At 35.1% G+C, this 14,707-nt stretch overlaps 1 protein-coding gene across 2 annotated transcripts; it reads right to left on the reverse strand.

Moving 5' to 3' along the window:
• Positions 1-9,917: 9,917 nt before the first annotated feature.
• LOC104224738 (ADP,ATP carrier protein, mitochondrial) lies at positions 9,918-13,664 on the reverse strand. 2 transcript variants are annotated; one of them, XM_009776443.2, is made up of 5 exons: positions 13,444-13,601; positions 12,868-12,916; positions 11,358-11,868; positions 10,872-11,243; positions 9,918-10,492 (listed from the first exon to the last, which is right to left on the reverse strand). In XM_009776443.2, exons 3-5 carry the CDS (start codon positions 11,847-11,849, stop codon positions 10,196-10,198), a joined length of 1,161 nt encoding a protein of 386 aa, XP_009774745.1. In that variant the 5' UTR covers positions 11,850-11,868; positions 12,868-12,916; positions 13,444-13,601; the 3' UTR covers positions 9,918-10,195. The 2 variants fall into 2 exon arrangements, with proteins under 2 accessions (XP_009774745.1, XP_009774739.1); XM_009776437.2 differs by lacking the exon at positions 12,868-12,916 and having other exon boundaries at positions 13,444-13,664.
• Between the last annotated feature and the right edge of the window lie 1,043 nt (positions 13,665-14,707).

Consider the following 14,707-nt stretch of genomic DNA (forward strand, 5'->3'; position numbering starts at 1 on the left):
AGTATAATTATACTATTTAATTCTCAAATGAATATGAGAATTGTTGGTAATTATATTGTATAATTACAACGTAGTGTAACTTTTTTTTCTTTTTTCTTTTTCAATTATATTAGTGACTATTCTTTTTACAATATTTATGTTTTATTTATGATATTCTCAAATTTTAACCTTCCAACACGATGCTTATAGTGCACTTCCATATAACTTTATAACTTCTAACATTTTTCTTCTTCTTTTTCTATTTTTTTATTTTTCTTAGTTGTTAAACACAATTTCATACTTTACTAGCTTTGATTTTTATTCATTAGTATAAAATAATTATTACTAAAAAATACCTTAAACTCATATTTTAATGTATTATTTAAAAAGTGTAGCAAATCTTAAATTTGATAATTTACTCATATGAGTTGGTAAAAAATTTAAATTCATAATTGAAACTTTTATCAGTTATTCTAAGTTAAGATATTATTTATTTAAAAGGTAGTCAAGATACTAAAAAGGATGTCCGGTATTAGTTACCAATTTCTGATTATAAATAATATTTAGCATTTCTTATATGTACATGTATTTATAGCACATTAATAAGATAGTAAAAATTTAAATATTGTCATATCAATTTTGATTAGTCCATTCAAGTAATAATATTATTTATTTGAAAGATATTATTACCAATGTATATTTATTTAATATTTCATTAGGTTAATCTATTTTTTTTATTTAATTATGTAATTATATTTGTCCAACCAAACATGACAGTGAGGATTATGTTATGATAAATAAACAGGTCATTTTTAATTACAATACTTTGTAATCATCAAGGTGTGTAATTACTACCCTAATAATTATACAGTCTAATAATTACACATGGCTATCCAAACAGACCTTTATTATAAATTTTAGGTGGCCTATTCGGTTCTTGAACCGTTGTTTAAAGTTTAGCCCTCGATTAAAATGTAATTAAAATATAACAACTTTTCAATGCGAAAATAAAATTTGAATAAACATACCTATGCCTATGCCTAAAATACAGAAAAACTCAAGTACAATGTGCCATAATTCCATACACCAAGGCTTACAAGTAAATCACACTATTTATACTGTCAATACGCTATTTTTATGAATAGTTACTTGTCGTTCTAGGTCAATTTAATATGATACTGTAAAACATGTTTACAAGGTCAATGCACATAAGTTAAACTTGTTCAAGAAACATCCATATTAAGCAGTAATAACAAGACGAGATTTTTATACAAATAACCGGCTAAATTTAATGTTTATTTTTTCTAACCGAATACATAAATTTGTCACGACCCAGATCTACCATATCATGATGGCGCCTAACGTGAAACTAGGCAAGCCGACTCTTTTACCAAAACAATCCGATATTCCAAAATGAAGATGTCTTTAAGCTATTAATTAATAAAACTTCATAACATAAGTCTGAATAACAAAGTGCGGAAAGAAAAGCCCGATATCGAGGTGTCACAAGTCATGAGTATCTACTAAAAACTGTCTGAAATGATAAGACTAATACAGTCTGGAAATCAACTAATAATATCTATAGGAAGATAGGAGGGAGAAGAGCAAGGCTGTGATCGCCATGCACCTACCTTGTCAACTCCAAAATATTCGCGACGGATAAAAATCAACGCTCGCTAGCACGTACAGCAACCCTGGATTTGTACACAAGGTGCAGGGAGTAATGTGAGTACGCCAACTCAGTAAGTAATAAAAGTAAATAAAGACTGAGCAGTAGGAAACACATAAAATCCACATCATGAAATCTCAGTAAGTACAATATGCTTTCACATCAGTATATGAGTCAAATCATCTCGTTTAAAATTCAGTTTTCAGTAAAAACATTTGAAGATGTTTTGCAACAATTTCAACAGAGAATCAATGCAATATAGAGTAAAAGTGATGAAAATCATAAACATCCCCTCGGGCAAACATCGATCGTATACAGCCCCTCGGGCAACATGAATCATAACCGCCCCCCGGGCATAACATCACTCAGAATCAGCCCCTTGGACAAACCTCATAGTCACTCGTAAACAACCCCTAGGGCACAACATGAATCAAAAACAACCCCTCGAGCAAAACATCATATCACTCACTCAGAGTACCCGAGCTTACTGGGGGTGCGCAGACTCCAAAGGGGCTCTTACAGCCCAAGCGTTATAACAAACCACCTCGTGGCATAAATCAATAAGGCCCTCAGCCTCTCATAATTATAAATCAGTAACAACATGTTGTGGCGCGCAACCCGATCCCATAATATCCTCACAAAAACAGGCCCTCGGTCCCACTCAGTCACAACCTTTCAAGCCACTCAGGCTATCAGTAAACACAGGGTGCTGAGCCTAAAATATCATTTTTATGCATCAAAACGGGGTAATAAAGACTGAGTTATGAAATTAGGAAACACAGCATGATTGAGTATGGATCTTAAATCAAAAACAGTGAGAGGATAATAAGAAAACATCTTTAAGGTCCAAACAGCTTTGGCACAAGGCACAAATATAGCGTTCAGCCCAATGTATAGTAGTTCTTTCTAAAAGATATAAGTATCAAATAGTTTTCAGTCATATACGCAACTTTATAGTTTCTACGGGACAGACCAAGTTATAATCCCCAACGGTGCACGCCCACACGCTCGTCACCTAGCATGTATGTCACCTTACAATAGTAAAACGATATGAAGCTCGGGGTTTCATACCCTCAAGACTAGATTTACAATCATTACTTACCTCAAACCGGTCAAATCCCTACTCCGCGACGCCCTTGCCTCTGGAATCGACCTCCAAACGTCCTGAATCTAACCAAAAGCAATATAATGTAATCAATATAGGCCAAAGAACCAATTCCATACGAAAAACTATCAATTTAGATCAAAAGCCCGAAATTCACCAAAACCCGGCCCCCGGACTCACGTCTCAGAATCCGATAAAAATCACAAAACTAGAAACCTCTTTCACTCACGAGTCTATACATACCAAATTCATCAAAATCCGACATCAAATGGTCCCTCAAATCCCCAAATGAAACTCTCCAATTTCAAGCCCTAATCCCCTCAATTCCAGCCCTAATTTCTACTAATTTCATGCTTAAACAACTAAAAATTACCATAATCACAAGTATTAAACTCAAGTAACTTACCTCAATATAAACTCCCCTTGATTCCCTCTTCAAAACCCTCCAAAAAGCTCCAAGTCCGAATAAAAATAGTGGAAATAACTCAAATTTCGTGAAGGGTCCAATTTATAAATTCCGCCCAGGGATTTCCGCACATGCGACCCTTTTCTTGCACCTGTGCAACCGCTTTTGCGGTCCAAACAACCGCACTTGCGATTTTTACTTAATCGCCCAAAACCGCACATGCGGTCTCGTAGGTGCGCTCCACCTTCCGCACCTGCGGTCCAGCCTCAGATTCCAAATCCTACATCTGCGGTCCCGGTCCCCATTCCGCATGTGCGGTTATGACAGTTGAGAACAAATTTTCAGCATCCCTCCAAATTCCGTCCTTGATCCGTCAACCACCCGAAATCAACCCAAGGCCCTCAGGACCTCTACCAAATATACCAACAAGTCACATATCAACATTCAAACTTAGTCGAACCTTCGGAACACTCAAAACACCAAATCACCCTCGGATTCAACCCTAAGAACTTCTAAACTTCCGAATTCTGCAAACGATGCCGAAACCTACCAAATCACCTCCGAATGACCTGAAATTTTGCACACATGTCACAAATGACACTATGGACCTACTCCAATTTCCGGAATTCCATTCCAACCCAGATATCAAAATTTCCACTCGTCAATTCAAGCGTAATTCTACCATGGACCTCAAAATCACATTCCGGTCGCGCTCCCAAGTCCAAAATCACCTAACGGAGCTAACCGAACCATGAGAATTCACATCCGAGATCGTTCACACGTAAGTCAACTATACATGATTATATACGTATTATATATGGATTGTACAACAACAACAACAACAACCCAGTATAATCCCACTAGTGGGGTCTGGGGAGGGTAGTGTGTACGCAGACCTTACCCCTACCCTGGGGTAGAGAGGTTGTTTCCAAATAGACCATCGGTATCCTTCCATCCAAGAACTCTCCACCTTGCTCTTGGGGTGACTCGAACTCACAACCTCTTGGTTGGAAGTGGAGGTTGCTTACCATCAAAGCAACCCCTCTTGTCTTAGATAGATTGTACATATATTATATATCCATCGGCTATTTTTAGTTTATATGATTAGTTGGACGGCTAATTGAGTTAATTTTCTAACACTGTACTCTTCATGCTAACCCTGTATATTGGAGGTAGTCCTGTTAAAAATTCAATCACTTGATAATTGAGATTCTTCGCTTATTTTAAGTTTTAACCACCCATTTAGTACTGTATTCTGGGCCGGGCTCGGGCCTTCTTGGGCCAAACGGGCCGGGCTTCGTGGGCCAAGGCTCTGGCGGTCCCGGGCTTCGTGGGCTCACCGGGTGGAATCGGCCCGTGACGGGTCTAAGCCCATGTGGTCCTGGGCTAAACGGGTCGGGCTCGTGGGCCTAGCGGGTTTTTTTTTTTTTGTAAGGCAATTTATTGTAGTATCATGGCTATATTAAAAATATATATATGTAGTATATATGTAGAAATCTAATTATTAAAGTGCTTGACGAAAAAGAAAAATAACAAAACAATAGTAAAACACTAAATTGTCATGCATAATAAATTAATAACAAAGTACAACATGAAGCATATTATATATATATATATATATATATATATATATATAGTATACTAGTATAGAATGTTATGTATATATATTTCATTGTATATTGTCTTGTAGTATATATTGTATGTTATGTATATATATATATATACCTTTATATATTTTCTTGTAGTATATATTGTATGTTATGTATATATATTCTCTTATATATTTTCTTGTAGTATATATTGTATGTTATGTATATATATTCTCTTATATATTTTCTTGTAGTATATATATTGTATCTTATGTATATATATTATAACTTATTACTTATATATTTTCTTGTAGTATATATTGTATGTTATGTATATATATTCTCTTGTATATTGTCTTGTAGTATATATTGTATGTTATGTATATGTATTTTCTTATATATTTTCTTGTAGTATATATATTGTATCTTATGTATATATATTATAACTTATAAATAATTGCAAGTTAAAGACCCAAAAAATATTGCATAAATATATTCAAGGGTATGTCTTATAATTTTTATTACCAAAAATGGCATATCTTTCTTAGTCTTCCTCCCCCAATGGAATGAGCACAACAAGGTACTAATACCACCATTAAAAGGAAAAAAAACTAAAAGAAGATATGCCAAAGTACAAGGTACACCATAATCTACATTGTATCTCTAACAAATTTCATAAATCCTTCAAGGTTCGGAGGAGGTTGCGTTGGTGGTGGTGGAAAAGAAGCTTGTTCATCACCACTTCCGGGCGAAGCAGCATCCTCTGCAATTTCCGCCATCATTTCTTCATAAGCTTCATCTATCGCCGATTGTGATTCTGCAATTCCAAAGTTCCTTCTTTCTGAGCGGATCCAATCTCTAAACAGTACAGATTTTTCCAAGCTCTCCCTCATTAACGCTCTATGATCACCTATTTGCAGTCTTGCTTGACTGAAAGCACTCTCTGATGCAACAGTTGAAGCTTGAATTGATAAAATATCCCGAGCCATCCTTGCAAGAACCGGAAAATGTTTTTCCCTTGCCTTCCACCATTCCAAAAGATCAAAAGAGCCGTCTGGATTCTCCTTTTCAAGTCCCTGAGACAAATAAACTTGAAGCTCATTTAGATGTGAAGTTTCATCATAATTATCACCTTGAGAACCCCTGAACTCCGTCCAAGATTTAAGAGCTTTTAAGCCCGCAGCTCTTTTAGACGATTGTGAGCTAGACGAAGTAGGGGTTGGAATAGTTGGCCTAGCATGCTCTAAGGCAAGTTGATAAGCATTATAAACTGTTTGAGCATTAATTTTAATTGAGGCTTTTGCATCTGCAAGTGTAGCAACTTCCTCATTTGAAAGATCTAAAGCCTTATAAATATTTGAATACCAAAAATGAGGACCTCCCAATTTCATTGTAGGATTTAACATTGCAGCAAGACCATAAATAGGAGGGATAGGAAAAAAATATTTTTTAAACTTTTGTTTCATTTCATTTATAGCAAGTTCATAAATGTCCCCACCCTCACCAAATTCAACAAACAAATCAGATAGTGCTGCAATATAAACTAAACAGTTTGAAATAGTAGGATAATATTGCCCAGAAAATGCATTTGTAGCAATTTGAAAATGTTCTAAAAAATCTAAAAGAATTTTAACATTCGTCCAATCTTGAGTAGTAAGCATTTCATCATCATCCTCACCACCTACCCGAGAATTAAACGTTGCATTAATTGGGTTTCTATATTCATATGCAACTACTAAACTTTCGTACATACAATTCCATCTAGTCGGGCAAGGTTTAGGAACCTTTCTTTCTCTAAGGCCATATTCATCACATTTTTTAAAATACTCTCTAAGTCTACTTCTACGGTTTGAATAAAAAAGCCAATTAAGAGCCATTCTAACCTTTTCAATTTCTATGTTTAATATTCGCATACCATCACCGACAATTAAATGATAAATATGACAAATACATCTAACATGGAAAATATTAGTAAATGCAGGATTTAGTGTTGTTGTAAGCATGCCTATAGCACTAGTGTTACTAAAAGCAATATCCATAGAAATTGCCATTATTTTATCGCTAAAGCAAAAATATCTACAAATATCTGCAACAATGTTAGCTATAAACTTACCTGTGTGACGTGAATTAATTATTCTATACGCAATTATGCGTTTTTGCATTATCCATTCCTCATCTATCCAATGACTTGTAACAGTTAGATAATCACAATCATTACCACTTCTACCAATATCAGTAGTAATAGAAATCTGATTAGGTATATGAGTAAATAAATACCGCAAATATTGTTCATATTCATGTTTGAATTTATAAATATCACTCTTAACTGTTGCGCGAGGCCAACCTTTATAAGTAGGATTAAAAACTCTTCTAATATAATGAACCCAATTAGGATTAGAAGCAAAAGTATAAGGTAAGCACATAACAGTAATCATCTTTGCTAATTCTTCACGATCTCTATTTGGATCGTAATATAAAATACCTCCGGTGACAGTGTTAATTCCTGGTTGAACTAGATTTGAACCTGTACTAGGGTTAACCGCAGAATCTACACTTGTCCCCTCTAGCTGCGCTTTCATTTGTAAAAATCTAGCCTTATCTCTAGGGTGTATTTTTATGTGCCTAGTCAAACTACCCGTGCCGCTACGGTCTCCAGTATATTTATGCGACATTAATTTCCCACAAGTTTTACACTTAGCCTTATTTTGTTCTCTTACTTGAGTAAAAAAATTCCAAACTAATGATGTTTCTAGGCGTTTAGCAGGTTCTCTATTAAAAGTAGGAGTTTCTACAGGTGGGTCGGTCGGTGCATCAGTTGGGTTATTAAGAGGACTAGTAGGTGTATCATCTAAATTCGGTGCTTGGGTTTCATCATCATCCTCATTTTCCTCATTATTTTCTAAGATAGTTTCATTAGGATAAAGAGCATTCATAATTTCATCATCTAATCTTTCACCTGGTGCAACATTATGGCAAAATTCACTATCGGTAAATTGAAAACAAGGGTGATAACTATCAAGAATTACGGAAGGAGGAGGACGTCTAGGTTGGCGACTACTTTCAACTTGCTTATCTTTTCTAGGTCAGGGAGTCGGGGGAAGGGTAGTTGGTTGGCCACTACTTTCACCGGTTTTATCTTTTCCTTTACCAAACATTTTTTTCAAAGAAAATGTCATATTAATTATAATTATGCAATCTAAACCACACAAAAATATATTCTTAAAACGTAAGAGTTGAAACGAGTTTACCGGATTGCCGAACAACTTCTTCAAAATTGAAAATTGTTGAACACTTGAAAACTTCAATTCAACAACTTCACAATTTTTCACGAAATTTCAACAATAAATTAAGTAATTGTAGTAGAGAGATTGAGAGAGATTGAGAGACATTGATGAATTGGTGAATAAAAATGAAAGAATGGGGGGGTATTTATAGTTGAGAAATGGGAAAAAGTGTAATTATATAAAGTTTGGGGTTAAAATAAAGTTTGGGGGCCAAATAGTCATTTTCTAAACTACCAAACAGTCAAAAAAAAAAAACCAAACGGCTACTTTTAAAATATGGCCGTTGGGCTGTTTTTAAAAAAAAATAAAAAAAATTAATTATAGCCGCTAGGCCCGCCAGCCGGTCCCGGACTCGTGGGCTTAACAAAGAAGACCAGTCCACCTCGGGCTTTAAGGGACCGCTAGGACCGGCCCACCAGGCCCGTGAGGCCCGTTAAGACCGCGGGCCCGGCCCGGTCCGGTTCAGGACCGGCCCACAGTGCAGCATTACACCCATTAACCAAGAGAGAATTTTCACTAGAAAATGCAGCTTTACTGTAGTGGACAAAAGTTCGTTTTTCAATTCACCTATGTACCTTTCAATATTTATTACTCCTCTCTATTACAAATATACTCTTTGTTCACCTATTGAGCCAAAAATGTCTCTACCGTTATATTAGTGACTCACTTACTCCTTTATTAACTAATGGACGTATTTGAAAAATATTTTTAATTAATATCCACGCCGTCCCTTTGGTCTAAATTTAAATCTTTACAAACAAAAAAAAAACACCCATTATGAAGGACAAGCCTCATCGCCAACTCCTCATTTATTCTCCAATCTCCATGAAATCGAATCAGAGGAGATAATAATTTTTTTCCTTGTACCCATTTTATACTCATTTGATTTTATTTAATGAATTATTTTTGTAACAACAGTCCCTCCGGTGTTTACTGCACATACTTTTTGGGCAACCATCACAGGAACTATTTCATCAAGACAAATTTTAGATTGTAATATTGATAACCTTAGTCACAATGAGGGTGATCTGATATACCCCCCTCAAAACAATGCTACTGTCAATTGGCATCCTAACGGGTAGTCTCCTTTTATAATTGCTTAAATTGTTACTTTTCTTGTTGTTGTGATGGTGCAAATTCTTTCATTTGTAGAATTTAAAAGATGAAGAAGCTATCTTTTAAAATCGGGTTTGGATTAATAGGGTTTAATATCGGGGCGGAACATTAAAACCGAAGTTCTGGTGTTTTTTTTTTTAATTTAGCAAGGGTTTATATTTTGGCCAATAGGACGGTAACACATGGATATTTATTAATTTTTTATTTTTTTTAGATAAGCCCGTTAGTAATAAGGGCATAATTGAGCCACTAAAATAACGGTGGGGTATTTTTAGCTCAATAGGTAAATGGAGGATATTTTTATAGCAAATGGAATAGGGGCAGTTTTTTGGCCCTTTTCCAATTGTTGAATCCCTTGTCTTAAACTCGTCTTTATCATTTTTTGTTATAGCTTCTAGCTTATAAACTGAGAATTCCACAATTTTTGAGACGTAAATAGACGATCCCAAAGCTGACTCACTATAGCTCATTTACAAAATACAGTTGAATTATATATCTAATAGAAAGAAGCTTCTTTTCTAATGTTCGCATCAGCAACCATAGAGGTAACTGCTACTCTGCTAGTGTGGTGTCAGATTAGTTGCACTCATGTCTCATGTGTACTGTTCTAATACCACAGCCATCTATGTGATTCAGAACAGAGAAATAATTGATGACTGCAGATTCGAGTTATGTAGGCTCAGATGTCTTCCTATGAAGCAAAGTTTCCAATGACCAAGAAAAGAATAGAAACAAGATGGGAATTTTGAAAGAAAAAATGTGGTAAACATTAGTCTCAAACTGATCCACATTTGTATTTTTATCAAATGATCCCATTGAGAACCTGTAACCTCTGCAGTGAATTAAGATCCGCCAAAACAAAACGGTAAAACCCCTTCAACAAGGGAAAGGGTGTGGGGTTTCAAAGATTTAACCCGCTCTAAAATTTTAAATTATTACAGAAGGCAAAGGAAAATTGGTAATTGTCTCCCCAAATGAATCCTCAAACGTAACACCAAAAAGATTTTCATCACCATCTATTTCTAAAAAGGATGTTTAGAGGCTGGCTTAGGCACCACCGGATCCGTATTTCTTTCCAAAAACAATGACCTGAAGCTTGTCGTATCCGGCCAACACACCAGCACCAGCAACAGCTCGGAGGATGTTTGCACCAGCACCCTTGAAGAGGGATTTGGCACCCTCGTTCTTAACAATCTGGGAGAATGCATCGAACGAACTCTTGTACTTAACGGCCTCACCAGACGTCATCATCATTCTTCTTCTGACTGTATCAATTGGGTAGGAAGCAAGACCAGCACCATTGGTGATGAGCCAACCAAGACCAAAACTAGCAAAGAAACTATCCTGTATGCATAGAGTCCACACACGGGTCAGTCACACCACAATTTTCATACTAAAAAGTATCTATCCATGTAATATAATAACTAAGCCTCAAAATCCCATCATTTATCCACCCGTCAAGCAAACAACTCGAACAACATGAAAATATCCACTGAAATTGATGATCTTCACCCAAATATAGTGAATTCTTATCACTACCCAAATAAGTTCTAAACGTCCACTCTAACAAGAAAACATTCATGCATTAATTTATTCATGGTATATATAGCCAAAAAATGATACACCCAACTAACAGTATGGCATGACACAGAAGGCAAAAAACATTGAATAACAGAAAGGTTGAACTAGCAGTACAAAGACACCAACAGATTAAAACACTAACCTGCAGGTTTCCAGTCAAGAGAACAGGCTTCAAAGAGTCGTACATTCCAAAGTACAAACCACGGTAAACAATGATACCAACACATGAAATGTTGAATCCACGGTACAGACCAGCAATTCCATCAGATTTGAGTGTCTTCCTGTAGACATCAACCAAACCGTTGAACTGCCTCTCACCTCCCTTCTTTGAGGCCTTGGCATCATTAGCAAGACGGGTACGAGCATAGTCCAAGGAGTAGACAAAGAGCAATGAGGAAGCACCAGCAGCACCACCAGATGCAAGGTTGCCGGCAAACCACTTCCAGTAGCCATCGCGGTCCTTCTTGAAGTTGAAGAGTCTCTTAAAGTAATCCTTAAATGCAAAGTTCAAGGCCTGTGGAACACATAGTATCACTCAGTCAATGCTTGACTTAAACAAACAGAACAGCCAAGGTGCGTGCATCTCATAAATTTCAGTCATCAAAATGAAGAGAGATAGATGGTAAACCTGAGTGGGGAAATAACGAATAACATTAGCAGTGTTTCCTCTCCATAAAGACCCAATCCCTTCTTCCTTGATTGTCCTCCCAAAACAATCGCCAATTCCCTTGTATGGTTCTGAGAGCCTACCAGCCTTGAGCATCTCATCTTGATTTTGGATCAAAAGTTTAACACGTTCAATGGGGGCAGCAGCGGTCTTTGACACAGCAGCAGAAACTCCACCCATGAGGAAGTCAGTGGCAAAAGCTGCAAGTCCTTTCTCTTGAGGAGCCTGCACAAACACTGGTGAAGCATTTGAGGTGATCAATGATAGATCCTGAGTGGCTTGGCATGTTTGTAGTCCAGCATTAGAGTAGTTGCCATAAGCAAAACGCCTCTGGTAAACAGCAGGCTGCACACCCCCATGGCGAGCATGGACATCTTGGGAAAGACTTGAGCTCAGGTGTAGCTGGTTAGCTGCCTTCTGGAAGACAGTTGGGTGCTGGTTCATATCTGCCATTGCAATGTTTAACGAAGTCCTGCACAGTTAGAGCATTGGAATCAGATCTCTGCATTTAAGCTCTCCACGGACAAAAGCCGTCCACAAATTCAGCGAAGTACACAAAATTGCTGTCATAACAACTAAAAGAAAATATCTTACTTCTCATCATTCAACTGCATGTTCAGCATTACAGAAAAACCAGTTACAACATATACCAACTCAAACATGAACCTTAATCAAATCAATTAGACGTGGTATTCTCACATTTACCAGTTGTCTTGAAATGGCAATTCCTTTTGCCGCTTTAGAAATGTAACTGCCCGTTTTCTTACATCTACATAGTAATAAGCTACATAAACTACAATAACTTACACTTTTAAGCTAAAATCACATGATAAATCTCATTGAAGTCAAATCTCTAAATAGTTTATAACAGAAAATGTGCATTCAAAGCTCAAAATTCACCAACTTTACACAAACATAATGACACAATCAGCACAACTTTCAAACAAAAAACAAAAATCTCTATCTGGAAATTGCAATAAAAAGGGGCACTAAGTGCCAAGATCAAGCATCACACTGGTCCATCCTATATAAAGGTTAATGATTAATCTAAGAACTATATGAGATATTATCTAGTCTAACATAGAAACCTTAACTTCCCATTCCTACAAAAACAAAATCACAAAACAAGCAGTGCATCACTACTAGTCTAGTACAGAATCAATTCCAATTTCATAGCCAATTTAGTTTTACAAAAAGAATTGTTATAGCAGTACCAATTCCAAAACAATTCTCATTATCTGTGGCACGAAATACTTACTGTATTCATATTATGCCCTGACAAATAGATTCCTATACTCATATATTCGACCATCATAATACAAACTTAAACAAACCCACATACACACGAGCGTATTAAGTCACTCTTCAATAATTAACTTTAATCATTTAAATATCATATTAAAAGTACTAGAAGTAGCAGTTTTACATACACTTAAAAATATTAGTACTAGTAAAATTCACCAAGTTTTACCGTGGTGCAGCAAAATGAACAGATCAAAACTATAAATCGTTGACCAGATCTGCAGGATAAACAATCAAAAAAGCACTGAAAACATAAATCAGATCAGCAAAAAAAACAGATCCGTTAAACTACACCACAGTTCTAACAAAAACAATAGCAGATCTCCATAACACCTTTATATCTACTGCGAAACAAGACTCATTAACGTTAAAAACCAGAAATCCGTTATATTTCACAGATCTAAGTAGCGAAAACTGTAAAAAAATCATAAAATGAACATATATACATTGACTACTATGAAATGAAGCTCATTAAAGTTACAAATCCAAAAAAAAGGTGATATTTCACAGATCTCGGCGGAGAAGAGTGAGAAAAACAATTAAAATTAAAACGACGAACTCGATATATTCAGTAAAGTTATAAAACCGAAAATCCTCAACATTTTACAGATCTATGGAGAGAAAAGCGTAAAAACAATGAAATGAATATACAAACATACATATGCAAAACGGAGATCAGACATATAAGAAATGTTAAAACGATCTATATGCAAATAGCATTACACAATTAGAGAGAGAAAGGTACCTTCGTTCGACTCGCCTCGAGAGTAGTGATAGAGAGGAGAGGAGAACGAGGAGTACGTGGTGATGAGAGAGAAAATGTGAACGAGAGTAAAAGGAGTGCTTACGGCGAATACAACTCTGGTATATATAGGGAGGCTGGCTCTGTGACCTATTTTCTGGGAATATTTTTAGAGGATTTTTTACTTTTTATCCCTACTTCGCGGGCGCATATGATTCCATTTTACGGCTCTGTAGTAGCCAATTCAAATAAAGTTAGTATTGTGGGCGGCTCAACGAATCTAGTCATCATATTTGGGAGGCCCTTAAATTTATTTTAAACAATAAAATTTGCTTTTTAAATAACATTTAAGACAAAAAAAAAACATAAAAAATAAAGTAGTGGACTATCGAATGTTAAGGTCTAGAACTCAAAGTAAAAATTTTGATTTGGCTATCATCACAAACAAGAAAAAGAAATAAACTTGCATAACTTAATAGGCTAATAGCTTAGGTTTTAAGTATTAACGGTGTCAAAAATATTTACTCGTAATAAATTTAAACGGTGATTGTAGTTCATTCTATTAAGTAGCACTTATTGGTGAATATCTAAAATAAATTATAAATAACCTAATATAATATGTCGAATTACACTAAAATAAAATCGGTGCATGAATATTTTTCTGTTCATGCAATTTCAGAAAACAGTGTAAAAGAAATTTATTATGTTGTCGATATATATAACTTAATTTGTATATAAAAATGATAAAATTAAAATTGAAGAGTAAAGCAAATATACTAATTAGTGAGGGAAAAAATTATTATAATTTATAAATTTATTGTATAAAATAATCTCAATCAAGTAACAAAAAATATAATTTAATATTTTTATTATACTAATTATTCGTATAAATTATATAGTATAGTAATAATAAAATTAAAAATTTAAAATAAATTTTGGACCTTCAAATTTTGTGGGCCTAAGGCAAAGGCCTCACTACCCAAAGCCTTAGAGCCGCCCCTGGTTATTATTGTAACCCTATGAGTATTTTTTTCTTTTTCTTTAGACATTTCTCCTTAGAAATTTATTTGTTCGACTAATTCGAATATGTGTCAAATGAAATTCATTAATTATATATTTGAATTTAAATACACATTTCATTATTAAGATAGTGTATCTAGATTTAAACACCAAATATTCAAGACTATTTGTGTTCTTAACATCTCAATCTTAGAAAACAATATTAACTTACACAATGTTATATAAACGATTTATTTAAAAAAATTCA

The sequence above is a fragment of the Nicotiana sylvestris genome, chromosome 11, assembly GCF_000393655.2.
Source record: "Nicotiana sylvestris chromosome 11, ASM39365v2, whole genome shotgun sequence".
Lineage (NCBI taxonomy): Eukaryota > Viridiplantae > Streptophyta > Magnoliopsida > Solanales > Solanaceae > Nicotiana > Nicotiana sylvestris.